Source organism: Hibiscus syriacus, unplaced genomic scaffold (genome assembly GCF_006381635.1).
Source record: "Hibiscus syriacus cultivar Baekdansim isolate YM2019G1 unplaced genomic scaffold, ASM638163v2 tig00000340_pilon, whole genome shotgun sequence".
Lineage (NCBI taxonomy): Eukaryota > Viridiplantae > Streptophyta > Magnoliopsida > Malvales > Malvaceae > Hibiscus > Hibiscus syriacus.
Genome location: NW_024061783.1, coordinates 1,601,038 through 1,621,557, shown reverse-complemented (window position 1 = coordinate 1,621,557; position 20,520 = coordinate 1,601,038). Strand labels below are relative to the sequence as shown.

General features: G+C 35.4%; 4 protein-coding genes across 4 annotated transcripts; all 4 read left to right on the top strand.

Annotated features, from left to right (window-relative positions):
• Positions 1 to 513: 513 nt before the first annotated feature.
• Positions 514 to 5,748, top strand: LOC120201749 (probable glutamate carboxypeptidase LAMP1). Its single transcript, XM_039202291.1, has 11 exons — positions 514 to 1,515; positions 1,628 to 1,695; positions 2,218 to 2,299; positions 2,389 to 2,634; positions 2,729 to 2,797; positions 2,902 to 2,989; positions 3,063 to 3,146; positions 3,367 to 3,455; positions 3,882 to 3,998; positions 4,409 to 4,552; positions 5,506 to 5,748. The coding sequence occupies exons 1-11, from the start codon at positions 571 to 573 to the stop codon at positions 5,686 to 5,688; spliced, it is 2,115 nt and encodes a 704-aa protein (XP_039058222.1). The 5' UTR covers positions 514 to 570; the 3' UTR covers positions 5,689 to 5,748.
• A 386-nt stretch (positions 5,749 to 6,134) lies between these two features.
• On the top strand, positions 6,135 to 14,071 carry LOC120201737 (DNA mismatch repair protein MSH7-like). The gene is made up of 17 exons (XM_039202288.1): positions 6,135 to 6,619; positions 6,890 to 7,517; positions 7,668 to 7,763; positions 7,891 to 7,946; positions 8,166 to 8,232; positions 8,441 to 8,536; positions 9,099 to 9,230; positions 9,314 to 9,347; positions 9,445 to 9,492; positions 10,310 to 10,506; positions 10,583 to 10,709; positions 10,792 to 11,069; positions 11,393 to 11,587; positions 11,967 to 12,377; positions 12,508 to 12,604; positions 12,803 to 12,930; positions 13,368 to 14,071. Exons 1-17 carry the CDS (start codon positions 6,315 to 6,317, stop codon positions 13,932 to 13,934), a joined length of 3,462 nt encoding a protein of 1,153 aa, XP_039058219.1. The 5' UTR covers positions 6,135 to 6,314; the 3' UTR covers positions 13,935 to 14,071.
• Positions 14,072 to 16,053: 1,982 nt separating this feature from the next.
• Positions 16,054 to 16,932, top strand: LOC120185146. The gene has a single exon (XM_039189469.1). It carries the CDS (start codon positions 16,054 to 16,056, stop codon positions 16,930 to 16,932), a length of 879 nt encoding a protein of 292 aa, XP_039045400.1.
• A 2,101-nt stretch (positions 16,933 to 19,033) lies between these two features.
• Positions 19,034 to 19,456, top strand: LOC120185042 (glycine-rich cell wall structural protein 1-like). Its single transcript, XM_039189395.1, has one exon. The coding sequence runs from the start codon at positions 19,034 to 19,036 to the stop codon at positions 19,454 to 19,456; it is 423 nt and encodes a 140-aa protein (XP_039045326.1).
• The last annotated feature ends 1,064 nt before the right edge of the window (positions 19,457 to 20,520 follow it).

The window sequence follows — 20,520 nt, the reverse complement described above, 5'->3', positions numbered from 1 at the left end:
GGGGAACATTGTCAGTATTTGTTGGGCTCATATCATCAATATACTTTAGGGTAAACTACGTATTTAGTATTTAAACTATCAATTTTAATACGTTTTAGTATATAAACTTTCAATTATTTCAAAATTATACTTAAAGTTTAGTTTTTGTTTTATTTTAGTACTCTCTTTAACGTTAAATTTTAAAAAATTAAAAGTTTAGGTACTGAAACGAATCAAAACTAAGAGTTTAGGTATTAAACGCATTAAATTTTAACAATTAGGTACTAAAATGAAACAAAAACTAAGCATTAAGTGTGATTTTGAGAAAATTAAAAGTTTAGACACTAATACAGACCAAAACTTATAGTTTAGGTACTAAATATATAGTTTACCCTTTTAATAAACAAACAAAACAAGGTTAAGAATCATCATCCTCGGTTAACAAAGCATAAAATATGTAAAATTTGTTCACCCGATCATTATCTACACATCCACCGACTACGGTCCTCTGTTTTATTCCCCAAACCCCATTACAGCAAAACAAAATACACAACCCCACAAGTCAAAAACAAAGACTGATTAATCTTTTCCATGTTGACGACAACCGCCGCCACGTTCTTAGCCATTGCTGCTGCTTCTTTCTTTGTTCTCCTCTTCTCTCCTCCTCCAAAATCATATTATCACTCGCTGTTTATATCAAACTCACTGTGTGATAATATCTCCATATCCCGCCATCTCTATACCCTCACGCGCCGCCCGCATGTTGCCGGCTCCGAAGCCAACGCCGAGGCTGCATCCTATGTTCTTTCCACGCTGTCAGCCTGCAACATGGAGGCACACGTAGTCTCCTATGAAGTTTTACTTTCCTACCCGGATTCACGCTCGTTGACCCTCACACCTACTCCTTCGGAGCTGCCTGTAATTTTTGATCTGAAGCAGGAAATATACGAGGGTGATCCCTATGCGGATGTGGCTCGTGAAGTGCTGCCTACTTTCCACGCGTACGCCAAGTCCGGTTCGGTGACCGGACGGTTGGTTTATGCGAACTATGGGCGGGTGGAGGACTACGAGACGTTGAAAGAAATGGGAGTGAACGTTACGGGTACTGTTGTTTTGGCTAGATATGGAGAGATTTATAGAGGAGACATTGTGATGAACGCTTTTGATGCTGGTGCTGTTGGGGCACTTGTGTATACGGATAGGAAAGATTACGGCGGCGCCGGTGCGAAGTGGTTTCCGGACGACAAATGGATGCCGCCGAGTGGGGTTCAGGTGGGGTCAGTCTATAACGGCTCCGGTGATCCTACTACGCCTGGATGGGCTAGCACCGAAGGGTGCGAGAGGATGTCAGTTGAGGCGGTGGAGAGCAGTGGGGATGTTCCTTTAATACCTTCGTTGCCGATATCCGGCGCCGATGGTGAAACGATCTTGAGGTCAATTGGTGGACAAATTGCAAAAGATGATTGGCAGGGAAGCAAAGATTCACCGACTTACAGAGTTGGACCAGGACCGGGAGTTGTCGATCTCGATTACAAAGTAAGTGTCGAATCTAGCATCTCTGAACTTCGATTCCGATGGTCACCGGAACATTAAGATAACTTTCAACCTGCCGAAATAATGGTTTGGTATATATGAATGAGATTTTCAGGGAAAGCAAATCATTGCAACGATTGAGAATGTCATTGGTGTTATTGAAGGAGAGGAAGAGCCTGATAGGTAAGTAGTTCAGGAACATCAATGGAAATCACAGGAAGAATTAGACATCAACCTCATAATCAATGGAAATAGCAATCAACTAAGCAACTAAGCAAACATTACGGTTAGTGTTGATGGGACAACTGTTTTACGTTGGCGGTTCATTCGTTCCAATTTATCTAATTTAAATGAAGAATCGTAATCGATAGTGATCGATTATAGGATGGTTGATATCATGTCTAAAGTCATTATGCCTGTTAATAGATCGATTGTTAACTATCAATTTTAACTCCGTTAAAGGTCACATTAAAAGGGTGTGAACTCTGTAGATCAATCCCCATGAAGGATGATTCTGAAGATGATATGATGTCTCTAGAAAACTTCTAGAGGCTCTAATCATAGGGAATAGTCTTTTGAGATCTTTATTAAGGGAGTTTTGATAATTTATGAACAAATAACATAACTGGGAAACAGTTGAGAACAATTAAGAGAACTTACTTGTTTAGTAATGATTTCCCCTGTTCTTATTGTAACTATTCTCAGGTTCGTCATCCTGGGAAATCACCGTGATGCATGGACATTTGGAGCTGTTGATCCCAACAGTGGTACTGCGGCACTTCTAGAGGTCTTCATAATATTAACACAATTTCATCCTGCACTTGCACCTTTCAAAGCTAAAAGCAGATTCATTTCAGCTGAATTTCCCCAATGTAGGTTGCACAAAGACTCTGGAAGCTGCAAAGAAAAGGCTGGAAACCAAGACGGACAATCATTTTGTGCAACTGGGATGCCGAGGAGTATGGCTTGATAGGATCAACAGAATGGGCAGAAGAAAACAGAGAATTGCTCGCTTCGAGGGCAGTCGCCTACATAAACGTCGACTGTGCAGTAACAGGAGCAGGATTCCATGCTTCTGCTACTCCACAGCTCGATGATCTGCTCAAACAAGCTGCTCAACAGGTATGTGTAAAGTCCTAAATCAAACCAACAAGGCAGCATCAAATAGTAGCCAAGTCTCCCTTGACAAAACCGTTCTTCTATTTGATTTTCCAAGGTTCAAGACCCAGATAACTCATCACAAACAATCTACGAACAATGGGTTCGGTCAAGTTCCTCTCCTTTGGTGAGCATTATAAAACTAAATGATACAAAAGAACTTGTATTTTTGTATGGTTCAATGTCTACATCAAGATAACATATTTATTATCCTGCACATAAACTGCGAAGATCGGGCGATTAGGAGGAACAGGTTCCGATTATGCAGCTTTTCTTCAACATATAGGTGTTCCAGCTGCGGACATACGCTTCGGAACAGGTAATGAGTAAACACATGATAGTATAGAGTTTTTCCAGTTTTCGACTAATGAAGAGTAGTTTTGTTCATACAGGATACCCTGTATATCATTCAATGTACGATGACTACACATGGATGGAAAAATTTGGTGACCCCTTGTTTCGTAGAAACGTTGCAGGTACATAACAGCGTCTCATAATTAGACATCCTTGAACAAATGGTAGCATCTAAGGTTTTTTCCCCTCATCATGGCTCATTAAAAATCAACATACCAATACGCACCTTGATAAATATGAATATACGATAGATAGTGTGTAAAATTACTTTAGCTTCAGTCAAACAATTCATATGAGAAATTCAGTTTACAGATGAGTCCTTTTTTTTCTTTACAAAAACAGTGGCAAGTGTTTGGGGTTTAGTAGCTCTTCGGCTGGCAGATGAGGAATTCTTGCCTTTTAATTATCATTCCTATGCATTTGAAATCCAGGTAAGGTAACCTTTAGGAAATAAATGACTATGTGCACACTCCAATATAGCATGGCAGACATATATTTAGCGCTCACCGTCAGCCGTGGATTCACAAAACCTTTTCTAGAATGGAAACACATGCATTAATAAAATAAAATTTTCGTATCGGATGGACACAAATAAAATTTCATTTTAGACACAACCAATGATCTCTAATATTTTTTCGGAGTATTTTGACTTTCAACGTTTATTTATAAAACCCTTATTTTTGAGTATTTTTGTCATTAATATTCATTTTAGGGCAAAAGTCCTTATTTTAGAACTTTGAACGCTGGTTGATTAATGGTTTTCATCTATATAAAGGCTTAATTTAACGTTAGGGACATTTGTCTGTCGTGTCTAACCAAAAAGGCTTAATGTAATGCAACGAAATCCATGAAAACAGAAGCTTGCAGAAGACCTGGAAAAAGAGGTTTCAGATAAAGGCATAACCTTTTCTCCATTGTTCGAGTCTATTGAGGAGATAGCAAAAGCAGCCAGCACGATAAATGACCAGAAAAAGGTAACACTAGTTTCCATAATCAATTCTGAAAATGCATAAATAAAGTAGGTAAACTATATATTTAGTACATAAACTATCAGTTTTAGTCCATTTTAATATTTAAACTTTCAAATTTTTAAAATCATGTCAAACATTTAGTTTTTTGTTTATTTTAGTACTCCGCCTTCAAAAACATAGCGCGTTTAGTACGTAAATTATCAGTTTTGGTCTGTTTTAGTACTTAAACTTTCAATTTTTTCAAAATTTAATATTAAACTTTGAATGGAGTACTAAAATGAAATAAAGATTAAATTTTATGTAAAATTTTAAAAAATTAAAAGTTTAGTTATTAAAATATATTAAAATTAATAGTTTATGTATTAAATATATAATTTATTTTAACATAAATTAAGGATAATACTATTGTCTAGGAAATAAAAGAAGCTAAAGGTTGGACATCAATGTGGAGAAATGACCGTAACAAAGTACGAGAACTAAATGACAGACTAATGATGGCAGAACGTGCATTTACAGACCGTGATGGACTTCTTAGAGTGCCATGGCACAAACACTTGGTAACTTATTTTCTTAATTTCTTTCACTTGAGCAACTTACATGATATCATGTGATCAGGATCAACGTAGAAATTTTATGTTAAAGATGTGAATTTAAATTTATAAAATTTTAGATTTTAGAAAATGTGAATTTAAACTTATAAAATTTTAGGGATAAAAAATAAATTTTCAACTAAAAATACATAAATAAAATTTAATTTTTTTAAAATTTATAGTAATTTTAAATTTATAAGGAGTCGGTCACCCTAATTGTTCCCTACTAGGTTCATGCATATAAATAAAACAAGATCCTTTTACTTTAATAAGGTTTTGTGTTCAACTCATTACATAGTCATGTTAAATATCATGTCCTTTTATTGTATTTGATATCACATCTATTAAAATTTATCAAGTAGTTTCAGTAATAAAAAAGGGTAAAATACATAAATTATCCTTTGACTATATGATATTATTATTTAGTCCTACTATTAAAAGTTACAAAATAATTCTCTGACTATAGGATGTTGTTTTTTTAAGTTTCCGACTATTAAAAGTTATAAAATGATCATTCAACTATTCATTGTGTTCTAAACTCGTACTTTTCTTTTAAAATTGATGGCAATTCGAGTCGCGTATTAACCTGCTGATTGAGATATGATATAATATGAACCTAGAATCTCAAACGACTATCATATCTCAATCAACAAGTTAACGTCTAACTCAAACTACCATTAATTTTTTTAACGAAAAATGATGAGTACGGAACACGATAAATAGACTAGTGATCATTTTGTAACTTTAAATAATCAAATGATTCAATAAAGCGATATTATATAGTTGGTGAACCATTTGTGTATTAAAAGAAAATATTTCTTTAAAGAAATCTCGAATTTGAGTAGTTGTATGTTTTAGATATCTAATCGTTGTCAATAGATATAAAGAATTTTAAACAAATATTACTCACGAACATGCAGATTTATGCACCGTCAAGGCACGATGATTATGGGTCTACGACCTTCCCAGGCATAGATGATGCAATTGAAACTGCAAAGAATCTAAACACTTCCGAGTCATGGGATTTGGTGCAGCATGAAGTGTGGAGAGTTGCTAGGGCTGTCAGGCATGCGTCCTTAGTCCTCAACGGTAAACTAACATGAATGAGCAAAATGATCTAACCTGGAGATAGTAATATGCTTTAGCAAGGTGATTTCTATAAATTTTAATTTTTTCTGAACCAAAATCAAATTATAAATTTCTATATGTAAAAAATATAATGTTATTATTATGGGATGATATTAATAATTTTGTAACGAATGTAAAATAAATGAGGTCATAGTTTGAAAATTGTTACAGTATGTATTAAAATTTAGGGAGTATTTTAGGTTAGGTATCATAGCTTGAGGACTTCCTAAAAATTAACCCAAATAAAATCGGAAGTGATTAGATTAGAGTATAAAAGTTAAATCCAATAAATACGCATATTTGTATAAAATGTGACCAAAGGAGAAATACCTGTTCGGCAAGGAGACGTGGCAGCCTTTCATTTGTTAAACGTGGGTCAAAGTATAGTGCTGTCGCTAGGGTGAAAAACGAATATGGATCGGACGCCTCAGATCATTTTCGAGAAAATCTGACGTTCCATATATCTTCTTCCACAACCAGTATAAATTGTCATTTTGGAGTTCCCGAGGGGCGAAACTTGGCGCCAAAAAAAATTGCTTCTTAACCTGCTTTTTTCACCGCTATCACCGTGCCTTCTCGCTCTCTGCCTATCGATCTGAAAATGCAGCGCCAAAAACCGATATTCTCGTCCTCGCAAAAGCCTTCGTCGGCGGGCCAAAACGTCGCCGTCGGAGAGCTAAAATGCCGAGGAGCTTCTCAGTTTCCTTCAACTCAGAACCAGAATGGCGACGTTTGTGGCTCGTCTGTAGAAGTCACTGGAACTGATACTCCGCCGGAGAAGGAGACTCGCAAGGTGTTTCCGGAGAACTTCGCAACGAATGTTGGTGGTAGTGGCTCTTCTTCCCTGTTTTCTAGTATCATGCACAAGTTTGTGAAGGTTGAAGACCAAGGAAAAGGAAGTCGGAGGTAATTTTGGACGTATAAATTAAATCATTAATTTTTTTTTCAAAACAATAACTATTTGGACGTACCGCTAGGGTTTGATAATCAGCCGCATATGGAACTTCTGTTTGATTTTAGAAAAAAAAATACACAAATCTTTTATATTTCTGAGAAATGTGGAAGGATAACATAAACTGGAATTCCCATATAGTTTTATCAACTTCATAAAATTAAATTCGAATTTCTAACTATGAAAGAAGTAAAACCTGTCAATAATTCGGGTTTAATTTGCAGGAACCATGCAGGTGTCGATTGTTCGAATGTAGAAGAATTGCCTAAAGTGGGGTTAACCTCTCAACCAACAGAAAAGACCAATGTTATAAATGTTGAGGATGGTGATGATCTCAGGCCAGAAACACCTGCTACAAAACCTGGTGTTTCTCGTTTGAAGCGGATTCAAGATTATTTCCCTAAGTTTGGGGATAAGAAGGATAGTTCTGTATTAGATTCCGGTAAAAGAGTAAAGCTTATCCAGGAATCTATTGTCGGGAACAATAATCATAGGAATGATACTGATGCTGCTAGGAAATTTGGATGGCTTGATCCTTCTTGCATCAAGGATGCTAATAGTGCGGATAAAAAGGATAGTTCTTTATTAGACTCCAGTAAAAGAGTAAAGCTTCTCCAGGAATCTATTGTTCGGAACAGTAATAATCAGAATGGTACTGATGTTGCTAGCAAATTTGGATGGCTTGATTCTTCTTGCATCAAGGATGCAAATGGAAGAAGGCCTTGTGATCCCCTTTATGACAAGAAGACTCTTTATATACCTCCTGATGTTCTCAAGACAATGTCAGCATCTCAAAAACAATATTGGAGTGTCAAATGTCAATATATGGATGTTGTTATCTTCTTTAAAGTGGTAAATTATTGTTGCACCACATTCTTGGTCTCTTATGGATACCTTCCTTTCTGCATCTATAAATTGGTTTAAGTTAAGCATGATATGAATTTTGTGTTTATTTTCTGTTGTCATGGTTACCTAATCCAACAATATAATTTTCTATAAAAGGGGAAATTCTATGAGCTCTATGAGATAGATGCTGAAATTGGCCACAATGAGCTTGATTGGAAGATGACAATAAGCGGAGTGGGCAAATGCCGCCAGGTGACTTGTTATCTAGTTTTCATTCTTGTAATGATCTATCTGGATTCAGAACATTATCTCTATATATGGCCTTTCAACACAGTGGTGGTGTAGATGCTATAGTCATAATATCTTTCTCTATATTCAGGTTGGTATATCAGAAAGTGGAATCGATGATGCTGTTCATAAGCTGGTTGCTCGTGGGTAAGAATGCTGAGGAGATTTGTGGTTGTCTTCATCCTCGTCTGTGTATACTATGTCTTAGAATCCTTTATAATAAAATATTTGATGGTAGAAAGCGCAAAAGAGGAATAATGATCCATGCCCTTGGTCATCTTTTAGACAGTGGAATTTTGAATTCTTGATGGCGCCTCTTTCCTTTATTTAGCATATTGTGATTCACATTTTCTGTTCTTTTTGAAGATACAAAGTGGGACGTGTGGAGCAGTTAGAGACATCTGAGCAAGCAAAAGCTAGGGGTGCAAATTCTGTAAGTTTTTCATGTTGCATGTTTGGAGATGCAACTTTAAATCTATTTTTTATAGCATTATTGTTATTATTTTTCTACTCTTTGGTATGCTATCCTTTATGTGCCTTGATATTGCACTTCAGAAAATGCTTGTGTATTTAATGTGAGACCATGGCTGTGCTCAATAGTTTGTCTTAATAGTTTGACTAATAGCACTGAATTATTTCAGGTCATTCGGAGAAAATTAGTTGAAGTGATCACCCCATCAACAACAGTTGATGGTAACATTGGACCCGATTCTGTTCATCTACTTGCTATTAAGGAGGTTGGTTATGCACATATTTATGCATTTAAATAACTGGGTTTTCAGTATCTGCTGATTGAATGTATCTAGTTCATCTCTAAAATCCTTTATCTCTTTTTATTTACTTTTTTCCTTTTATTTTAGACATGAATTGGGAGTATGGAATCTGTTGGATGAACATATGGCTAGTCCATGCTATAATTTTGTTGTCAAATTTTGTGCTGTTTTCTTGAAGCTTCAATATTATTTTGTTCTCCTTTTTTTAACCTTGAAGTTATATTTTCTTTCTCTTTTTGCCTGTTCCTTTCTTCCTTAATGAGTTAGGTAGGGGGAATGGTCAGGGTGTCAAACTCAAGTATATGCATAATGTCTAAATATTTATGTAAGCACGCATGCTTCTTCCTTTTCAGTGTGAGTTAATCTGGTAGTTGTTTTCATAGTGTGCATTTTTTTTGCCTCTTCAAAGCTCTCAGGTACAAGTTATTGCAGTTTATTTTCCATTTTAAAGTTCATAACTTTTCTATTTGTAATTTGAATATTTATTGGAATATATAATGATTGCATACTTTTTTCTTTTACTTAGGAAAACTATGGGGTTGAGAATGGTTCAACTGCATATGGGTTTGCCTTTGTTGATTGTGCTGCTCTAAAATTTTGGGTTGGCTCCATCAGTGATGATGCTACCTGTTCTGCTCTGGGAGCTCTCTTGATGCAGGTAAGTTCTTGTATTTTCTTGTGATGTTTTTTTTTGTTTGTTTGAAATTTAAGCTCTAATGTACTGGTTGGAGTCTGATTTAGGTGTCCCCTAAGGAAGTCATATATGAAAGAAGAGGTAAACTTTGTCATTTTCTTTCAATTTTTCTTCTTTTGAATGCTAGTTTTATAAAAGTCTTGCCACTTAATTAGAAGTGTATGTTCAAGTATTTCAGGGCTGTCCAGAGAAGCTCATAAAGCACTCAAGAAATACTCATTTAGCGGTAAGCATTTTATGAACTTCTCCATCTGCAGAATGAACATGACCTCTCTATATGTGTATGTGTATGTCTAGCTTTATTTGAGTACTTTCTATCACTACAAGAGTTTGCATAAGGCAGAAATGATATTCTTGTATATGACAAGTGACAACAGTTACATCTTCTGTTTTCTTATTGGGTAAATTACAGCATATGTCAATTATTACTAAGATTAAAAATGAGACACTGAATTCCAAGAAGTTACAAACAGGTTATTTTAATCATCGATTGTAACAACCAGGTCACTCTGTCGTTAAATGTGTAATTGTCACTAAATTTCAGTGACAAACAGGTTACTCCATTTATCGATTGTAACAATCAGGTCACTCTATTTCTTGATTATAACAACCAAGTCACTCAATTGTGACTAAAAGGTTCATGTCCACGTCAAAGGGACCTCTTTGTTTCGATCATTAATAGGACCTGCCTGTAACTTTTTGAAATTCAGTGACCATTTGTAATCTTACTAATAATTGAGAGACGTGTGGTGTAATTTACCCTTTCTTATTGGATACTTTATTATATGTCTTTGGTCGACTTAAGAAAAAAGTAATTCAAAATGATGAAGATGAATTTATGTCCATGTGCAGTATAACAGTTAAAAGGTCTCCTACTCTCTGGACAATATGCACCTGTGTAATTGAAAATTGTCAAAAATCAGCCTTTTCTTTTTGCATTTTTATTTAGATTATTTTTGAAGATTTAGGTAGCTTAAAATGCTAAGAAGCTACGTTAATCACTGTCAGTCAAACTGCATATTGATTTTTTGTTTATCTTGCAGGATCTACTGCAGTTCAACTGAGTCCTGGAAACCCTACTGATTTTCTGGATGCTTCTGAAGTTAGAAATATGATTCAGTCGCATGGTTACTTAAAGGGGTCACCTAATTCATATATTAAAGCTTTTGACGGTATAGTGCACCATGACATTGCAGTGTGTGCTCTTGGTGGATTGGTCAGTCATATGTCACGATTGATGGTAAGCCTGCAGACTAGCATTTATATGAGCATGTAAGTATACAAATTAGATATCTAATTTATTCTATTTTATATAGCTGGAGAGCATTTTACAGAGTGGAGATGTTTTACCCTACCAAGTTTACCAAGGTTGCCTCAGAATTGATGGCCAGACACTAGTAAATCTTGAGATTTTCAGTAATAATGCTGATGGTGGTTCTTCAGGCAAGTGGTGAATCTTGTTAGGTTGGAAATATTTGTGCTGACAGTTTTTAGTTTTAAGTCCTTAAAATTATTTTATTTTCAGGTACATTGTATAAATATCTTGATAACTGTGTGACCTCATCTGGAAAACGCCTTTTAAGGAGCTGGATTTGCCATCCACTAAAAGATGTTGGTAGCATTAATAACAGGCTAGACGTGGTTGAAAAACTTAAGTCACATATAGAAATTATGTTAATCATTCCTCAGTATCTTCGCAAACTTCCCGACTTGGAAAGGTTACTCGGACGTGTTAAGGCTAGCGTCCAATCATCGGCTTCTCTTCTTCTTCCCATGATAGGCAAAAAAGTATTGAAACAACGGGCAAGTCTCCTCCATCTGTATATGTTTCTTTTTTATACTTCTTTAGCTCTGTCAGGTCAAAATAGATTGGAAAGTAAATGCTATATATATCACTCATATGCTTGCATAGTTTGAAAAGGATCTCCTTTGCTGTTAATATTTTTACAATTGCATTGTTGACTTAAAATAGCCATTCCTCAATATTTTCTGCAACAACAATCTATGCTCTTTTGTTTTGTTTCACTGATGGGTTCCATGCAAAAATAAGGGAAGATATTGGGCTCTTTTAGTCAGGGACACTTCCTTTCTAAACATCATGACTCATGGTTCCTATTATGGGACAGGTAAAAGCTTTTGGTACACTTGTCAAAGGTCTCGGGATTGGAATGGACTTGTTAAGGCTATTTCAGAAGGATACAAATATGGAATCTCCATTATCAAAAGTTTTTGAACTTCCAATTCTAAGTGGTACTAACGGGCTTGATGAATTCCTTACTCAATTTGAAGCAGCTATAGATAGTGACTTCCCAAATTACCAGGTCTGCTTTCTTTTTCTGTATCAATATGAGGAAGAATTATTTGTAGTAAGCTTTTGTAAATATCTATTTAGATTTAACTATTTCCTGGATTTTCCCTCTAAGCCTTAGGTCATGTACCTATTGTGTTATATATTGATATTTTGTCCTAGAAATCTGCATTTTATGTTCTAAATTCAAATTAGATCTTAGTTATAATAGGGTTCATAATGATGGAAAAGACATTCTTTTGCGTGTAATTTAGACAGTGCTTGCTGAAATTTGGTATGAATGTTAATTTTGTTGGAACCGATTGCTTTCTAGTATCAGATTTTATTTTAGCAACGACTTTAAGATAGTTGTTTTTTCTCTTTGGGTACATAACTGACATGTTCTCTACCAGAATCATGATATAACAGATGCGGATGGTGAAACACTTTCTATACTGATCGAGTTATTTATTGAAAAAGCTTCTCAATGGTCTCAAGTTATTCATGCCCTAAACTGCATCGATGTCCTAAGATCTTTTGCAGTAACTGCAAGTTTATCATCTGGGACCATGGCAAGGCCTGTTGTATTGCCCCCGTCAAATACCATGACTTCAAACCAAGAAACAGGACCAGTGCTTAAAATTACAGGACTTTGGCACCCATTTGCCCTTGGGAAGAGTGAGGTACCACCTGTTCCAAACAACATTTTCCTTGGTGAGGGTGTAAATGACTGTCATCCCCGTGCTTTGCTATTGACTGGACCGAATATGGGTGGAAAGTCAACTCTTTTACGTGCCACTTGTCTGGCTGTTATACTGGCCCAGGTTTGTTTCTCTTGGACCCTAAGAGCTGTCAGTAACTAGACACTTGCTTCCTCAGGTTTCTGATGATCATTATCTTTGTTAATTGCTTCAATGTTTCATATATGATGCACGTTAATCTTTTTACACGCAGCTGGGTAGTTTTGTTCCCTCTGAGACATGCATTATCTCACTTGTGGATACAATCTTTACAAGGCTTGGTTCTTCTGATCGAATAATGACTGGCGAGAGTAAGTTTTACAAACCATCAGTTTGCTAGCTTCATAGGCTTTCTTGTGATCCAACAGTGTCTTGTTCCAAATGAATATTCTTAGTCCATCTAAATGTACTGCGTGTTGCAAATTCCCAAATTGAAGTCGGAGTTGCATAGCCTGTGTACTTGTCTAATTTTTATACATACGGTCTGATTGTGCATCCTTGTTTTGTAGGTACCTTTCTTGTGGAGTGCTCGGAAACAGCATCAGTTCTTCAAAATGCTACACAAGATTCCCTTGTTCTTCTTGATGAGCTGGGTAGAGGAACAAGTACTTTTGATGGATATGCGATTGCATATGCAGTAAGATTTCGAACTCTAATAATCTATCTCATTCACCTTTCCACCTAAATTACAGAAATTAATATGCCATCATGCAACTCTTAGAATGACATTTCCTCAACTCATCTTAATGTATGCCTAGACAGTAGACACGGCCATGATTTTAGCCCGTATACTTCTTTCTTTTGTTTTTCTTCCAAGATCTGCTATATAGTTAGATATATGAATCATGTTTGTGAGAGGCAGGCACTTACAGTTTCACTATGTCATTTATGATGTCATTCGATAGCTTGAGAGACTTAATCTTAGCGAAACAGAACCGAGAATGATCTGGGTTTCCTTTGCAATGAACGTTTTAACATTTTGTTTTGAGAATGTGTTAATATACTGTTTTACGGTTCTTGATCCTGAAGCTTGAACTCTCATACCCCATTCAAATGACTTTGATGTTCATCTAGGTGTTCCGCCATCTTGTCGAAAAGGTTCATTGCCGGCTGTTATTTGCAACACATTACCATCCGCTGACAAAGGAATTCGCATCTCACCCACATGTTACACTGCAACACATGGCTTGCTCTTTTCAGTCGACATCTAAAGGCGAGCAAGAGCTTGTTTTCCTATATCAGCTCACTAACGGAGCATGCCCGGAGAGTTATGGTATGCAAGTTGCAATGATGGCCGGGATCCCGAAAAATGTAGTTGAAGCTGCCTATAAGGCTGCACAAGTAATGAAAAGAACTGTTGGGGAGAGTTTTAGGTCAAGTGAACAAAGATCAGAGTTCTCATCTCTCCACGAAGAGTGGTTGAAGACCCTTGTAAATCTTTCAGAGGTTCGAAATCGTGACTTCGACGATGGCGATGCTTATGACACGATGTTCTGCTTGTGGCATGAGCTAAAAAAATTCATATGGAGTCGGAAACTAAGTACAAAAGAAGCTTTTGATTTCCAGATTGCATTGCAGGGTCCCTTTTCCCCCCTAAACATGTACATGTTCATTATCTGTTATATGATTCTGCTGTTTTAGGGGGTCTTTTGCCCGTAATAACATTTTTATTTTTGTTTTCTTCAGTCCTATTTTACGGTCCATGTTCGGGATTCGTAATTATCATTCTTAAAGACTCGAACTTGCATCCTCACACTGGGAGTGCAACGTGCTTTGTCGGTGCACCTAATATTTGGGGTAAATTATGCATGTAATACCTAAATTATATCAGTTTTTGTCCGTCTTAATACTTAAACTTTAATTTATTTTAAAAATCATACTAATGTGTTTGGTTTTCATTTTATTTTAGCTCCTTACTACTAAAAACTTAATGCATTTAGTATTTAAATTATCGGTTTTGATATGTTTTAGCACTTCTAATTTTTTTTAAAACTTAACGTCAAATTTTGAATTAGATGCTAAAATGAAATAAAATCTAAAGTTTTTAACGATAGAATATTAAAATGAAATAAAAATTAAATTTTAGGTATGATTTTTAAAAAAATTGAAAGTTTAGGTATTAAATCATTATGAAATTGATAGTGTAGGTATTAAATGAGTAATTTATCCTAATGTATGCATGAAATTTCGACAGATTTGTCCTTAGAATTCAGGGTTTTGAAAAATTCCGGTTAGGTGCTACAAATGTATGCATGAAAAGAACAAAGGCATGCATGATCACAAACTAAAAATGGGAAATTATCCATAAATTCATTTGACAATTTGACATATAATGAAGTTTAGCTTTTGGTCCTCCATTGCCCCCCACCCCACACTCTCACATGTCTACATTTGCCTTTGCCTTTGCCTTGAAGGTAAACCCCAAGTTGATATTAAAATTCCCTCCCCCTTTTTTGCTACAATCATTACACAAGTTCATTACAACAAGGCAAAATTATCACCATAAAACAACTCTCTTTTTTTTACCATCCCGGTTCTAAAGCTTTGACGTGACTAATCTGGATTGATCCGTGTCGCACACCTGATTTTAGTGAGTAAATCTCCCTGCAAGGATTTTCTGCATACACAAAGACTCAAACTCGATATCTTACTTAAACGATATTAAACTACTTATCACTTGAACAAACCCAAAACAACACTCTTTTTGGCCCCCACAATTATCTTCTAATTTCTTGCTCTCTAATGAACATCTCTACTTAATAGTACCAAACCAGTAATCCACTAGACAACTGCCACCAGCAGCATATAGCTCCAAAACGAAAGCCATTAATTCCTCCAAAAGCATATTCATATTTTATATTTGCTGAGAAAATATCAAGATTCCTACCCATTTCTCGCTTTCTTATGATTAAAAGAACTTAAAAAAGGGTAAAATACACTCCAGGTCATTCAATTATTAGTTCAATTACAAACAACTCGTTTCCTTTCAAAATATTATAATTTAGTCACTCAATTAAAATAGTTACAAACGGAGCACTCCATCTTTACAAATTGAATCATACGTCTAATGTGATATAGTATAATAACAATTTTATTTCGAAACTTATATGTTCTATCCGTTTGATATTAACTCAATAATTTTATAAATTTAAGCCTCCATATTTAAAATTTTTATCAGTTAGGCCCTTTTGCGATAGTGTCAAACTAAATGAGTCCATCAAATCAAAGCTGCAGTTGGATAATCACATTCTAATATTAAGCAAGGACAAGTCATTCTTAGACTCTTATTAAACCATGAAAGTAACATAGACAATAACAAACAATTTAGAAGAACAAAAACTAAAGTGATGGGTTTTTAAAAAAAATATGAATGGTTAAATTCATCGAATTATTTTAAATTAGGACTATATTAATAGAATGTATAAATTTTGGAGACTAAAGTTTTTATTGTATCAAGACATGTCATCATTGCGTATAATATTTAATGACCAGTGATATGTTTGTAACTATATTTAATCGAGTGATGATGCTTTTAGAAGAAAAAAGGATCCCTTTATAACCAAACTAATAAATGAATGGCATGGGGATGTATTTTACCCTTAAAACAATGACCAAGAGAGCAAAAGAAGTTATTCAATCATGATGAATTTGCACACAAGCAAAATAGCAGCAGTGAACTTATTATATTTTCACTTTGTCACCGATTAACAGTTTATACAAAGTCCCACATCGCTGAGCTATTGTAACATTTACACACAGTATGGCTAGAAGAAGAACACCTCAAGTTCTTGAGTCCATCTATCTGATGAACACGGTTGAGATTTTTAGAGAATCCATCAGGCTAATCCTTCTTCACCCTACTCATTTCCATTCGATCTCCGTCTTCCTCTTCTCGCCGATCCCGGCTTCCCTTATCTTCTCGCATTTTCTCGTCCGTCGTTTCCCCGAAGTACCTCCCTCGGCCACGACGCTCGTAGATCATTTCTTCGGACACCGCCCGCCGAATTTCCCGTCGGAAACGATAGTCCACATTGTCGTTTGCGTCCCTTCTTCGATCACGTTCGCCCTCCTCGGACGAGCGGCCGCCATCCAAGCGGTTTCGGACACTTACAAAGGCGTAAATCTCGACGGAAGAAGGCTACTAACGAGGAGCGGTTCGAATTGGATTAAGCTTCTCCACACAAGATCATGGGAACTCTTCATCATACTAGGCCTATTCGGATCGATGTCGATCGGTTTAACAGCGACACCGAAGATGCTTCACACGCTCGGAATCTGCTCGGTCGAGATCGGATTCCGGGGTGTCCTTGGGCTCCTAGGGATACCCTTTTGCTTGGCTTTTGCACATGTAATGGTGGTGGGGAACATGGCTGATGTGATATCGGTGCTGGAGAGTGAATGTTATGGACTCGACTCGCTGTGGAAAGCCAAGCAACTCATGGGAGGGAGAAGACAAACAGGGTTGGTGATGGCTTTGCTGAGCAATGTGGGATTGAGGGTGGTCGAGTGTTTGTTTGAGTTGAGGATTCGTAGGGGAATCTGTGTGTGGGAAATCCCTCTGTTGATATCAATTTATTCTTCTCTTCTTGTTCTTGAAACTGTCATGAATGTTGTGTTATACTATGCATGCAAATCTTGAAAGGTAAAAAAAAATCGATTGTTTTAATAAAAATTAGGTATATGGTCCTCCGCGAATTCATCGAGTGACATTAATGATAAAAAAAAGAAAGATCGTTTTTTATAAGTTTTTGGTTCGAACAGTTGTGTTTGTAAGATATATATACGTTATCAATACTTAAAAAAAGTTCTAAACGTATACTATCTTATAATAACGTATACTACTAAAAAAAAGTCTTTTTAAAAACCCTATGCCCAATGGTTGCACCCAAACTTAAACCTTAGCATAGTTCGATGAGAACTTCACATTCAGAGATGGACACAAGATTTTACACTAGAAGAGGCAAACTTATATAATTTAAGGGGAGATAAGCTTATAAAATGTTAAGGGTGAAAATATATTTTCAATAGAAAATATAAAAAAATATCTAAAATATATAAAAATTTAAAAATTTTAAGGGATGTCCTCCCCAGCTAGATTCATCCCTACTCACAATAAACAAAGTAAGCAAATGAGAATTTTGTGAAATTAAAATTTTAGGGTTTCGACCCAAATTGTGACTAAGAATGAAAATGAAGAAAAATATAGGGCTCCCATTTGAAGACCCCAAATATAGAAAACCCTAAAATTCAATATTAGATTCATGAATTTTAAGTTGTTTTATGATTGAATGAACATCAAATTCATATTCAAAGGATAAAACAAAGTTAATAAAAAAAACATAGGATTCATCGATCAATGACACCATGACAAATAATGGTTAGTTAAGACGAACAATATTTGAAATTTGAGTGGATTCAAACAAGACGAGGGACAAAAGAGAAGAAGAAAAGAAGAAAAACGAAGGAAAAAAATATTTTTTATATTTTATAAAAATATAAAGGCTTAATACTAAAATAAGTGTCCAAACTATATCTCTTTTCCTGAATAAGTGCCTAAACTATTTTCTGACTCATCCCGATGTCTAACGTTACAAACGTTATCATTTTAGGTGTTCGGGCCGTCAACGGTGTTAATTTCCCTCATTAAATGACACATGTCATAATATGGTAATTTTACAAATTTTATTTAATATTAAAAAATTAAAATTACATATTTTTTAAAAAGAAAAAAACAGCAAATTTGAAACAACACCAAAAGTTTAAAAACCTTCATTTCAACTCCTAAACCTATGACGGTCGCCGTCCTTTACCGTCGACGAAGCTCCACACGACCTCACCTCCCCCAATGACCAAAATCCTTATGAAATTACGATCGATCAATGACGAATCGACATTTTATACCCATGAACCCTATGATGAAAATCACAGTTCTGACAGCTAATCGGCAACAACTACGGTGTTGTATAACTAGGAGGATGACAGAGACGACATCGGTGGTAGTGGTCATGGCCGGAAAGAGCAGGGACAACGGGTTAAAGTTAGGATTTGAGGATTTTAAGGATTTTGGAGCTTCTTTATAATTTAAGATAAATTAGGGTTTTTTTTTATAAATATAAAGATATTTTTATATTTAAAAAATAAATTTCAAAATCACCAGATTATGAAACGTGTTAAGTAAAATTAACGCCGTTGACGACCCGAGCACCTAAAATGATAACAATTATAATGTTAGGTACCGGGATGAGTCAAAAAATAGGTTAGATACTTATTCAGAAAAAAAAATGTATAGTTTTGTCACTTATTTTAGTATCAAGCCAAATCTAAAATAACTTTGTTTAGGTGGTTTTTTTAGAGATTTAAAATGACATTACTTTGATATGTCATCATATCATTTGTCATATGGAATCAACTTTTTTTTATTTAATTGTGGAGTGATATAAGAGTAATGTTAAAATTAAGTAATTAAACAAAAAATCTTAAATTTTAGAGACCATAATAAAAAAAGAATAAAATTCAATGGTGAAGAAGGTAATTTAACCTAATCTCAAAAAAATTGTATACAAAACTTCAGTAAATGATGGAACGTGATTCTGGAGAAAATGAGAGGAAGGGGGAGCTTTGAATGCAAACACGAACCAGGAACAATGGCGGTGAATCAATTACTCTTCTTCTCAACTAATTCCATATTTTGCTTTATAAATGGTGAAACAGGAGTACTCCATCATTGAAGGGAACAACTAATGGCTGGCAATAAGCTAACGTGGTGGCCGTGGGTTGCTTTGTGGATTTGTTCGGCGGTGGCATATCAGTGCGTTGAGAGTAGGAAGATAGTGGAGAAGAAGCCAGAATGGTTTTTTGATGGCAACCCCAGCGGTGGTTTTAGTGGCGGAAACAGGTGGGGTTTTGGGCATTCGTTTAGCTTCGGCAAGGGGCTGGGCTTCCGCTTTGGTTTCGGACGTCCTGGTGGCGGTGGCGGTGGTGGAATGGGTGCCTTTGGAAGGCATAATAACTGGCACCACAATGGAGGTGGTGTTGCTGCTGGTGGAGGCATTGGTGGCGGGATAGGAGGTGGTTTTGGTGGAGGAGGAGGTTTTGGCGGCGGTGGTGGAGGAGGAATTGGAGGCGTGAGCCAGAAAGCCCATGTTGATGAGAAAAAAACATAAGTTAAAACCAAATAAGAATGCCTTTAATCACTGTTGCGTAGACAATAGTTTTTTTACGGTTAGCATTTCTTATTCAATATTTTATCTATTTTATGATCTCTATTATTCAAAATTGTATTTAATTATTATGAATACAATATATCATATCACTATAAATAATTATCATCATCTATACTTTATTGTTACACATAAATATAAGGTACGAACGAAATTACTTTAATGATTAAAATAATTATTATTATATTTTGAAGCCTCATATTTAAGTAAGACTGTAATATAGATGATTGAGGATTCATTGTCAAATTATTGAGAATATTCCGAATAAATACTATTTAGTGATTATAGCTTAATCAGAAAAAAAAATATTTTGCTTATATAATATATATATATATAAAGGATCGAGTATGAATTTTATTTTAAAATTTACATTAAATTTTTGATTAAATGAACTTTATTTAAACTTGGATCAAGATAAATAACAAACGAAAGAATATTATACTCAAATCGAATTCGAGTGGATAAAAAATCCGACCATAATCACTAACCTAACCATTGCTCCCACAGCCCACTTATACGATTAAAAGCAAACCATCCTTCTTTGGCAATGGGACAGGTTCCCTTTCAAGGGTGAAATTGATCCAATAGGCTAATGGGCTAAAAAATTTAACCCATTAGATTATCTTCGAAATTATTTTGAGATCTACACTAAATGTTACGGTGTAAGGGAAACTCGTCAACTCGATGTGACGAGTTTTAATAAAATATAATTTTTTATTAAATTTTATCAAATCGGAAATAAAATTTTTGAATAAAAATACTTTTTTATTAAAAATCATCACATCGACGTAACGAGTTTCCCCTACACTGTATTATTTGTTGTAGACCCCTAAATAATTTATTTAGTATTATGTTAGACTAAATAATTAACCCGCCTAGAGTATTGGGTTAATTTTGCACCTTTCAGGACATGAGCCTGTACCTATCCGGTTGGGCTTGTCTTAGGCTTTTGATCCATTAGCTTAATATGCATAATGTTAAAGGTATAACGTCAAAAAAGTACGATG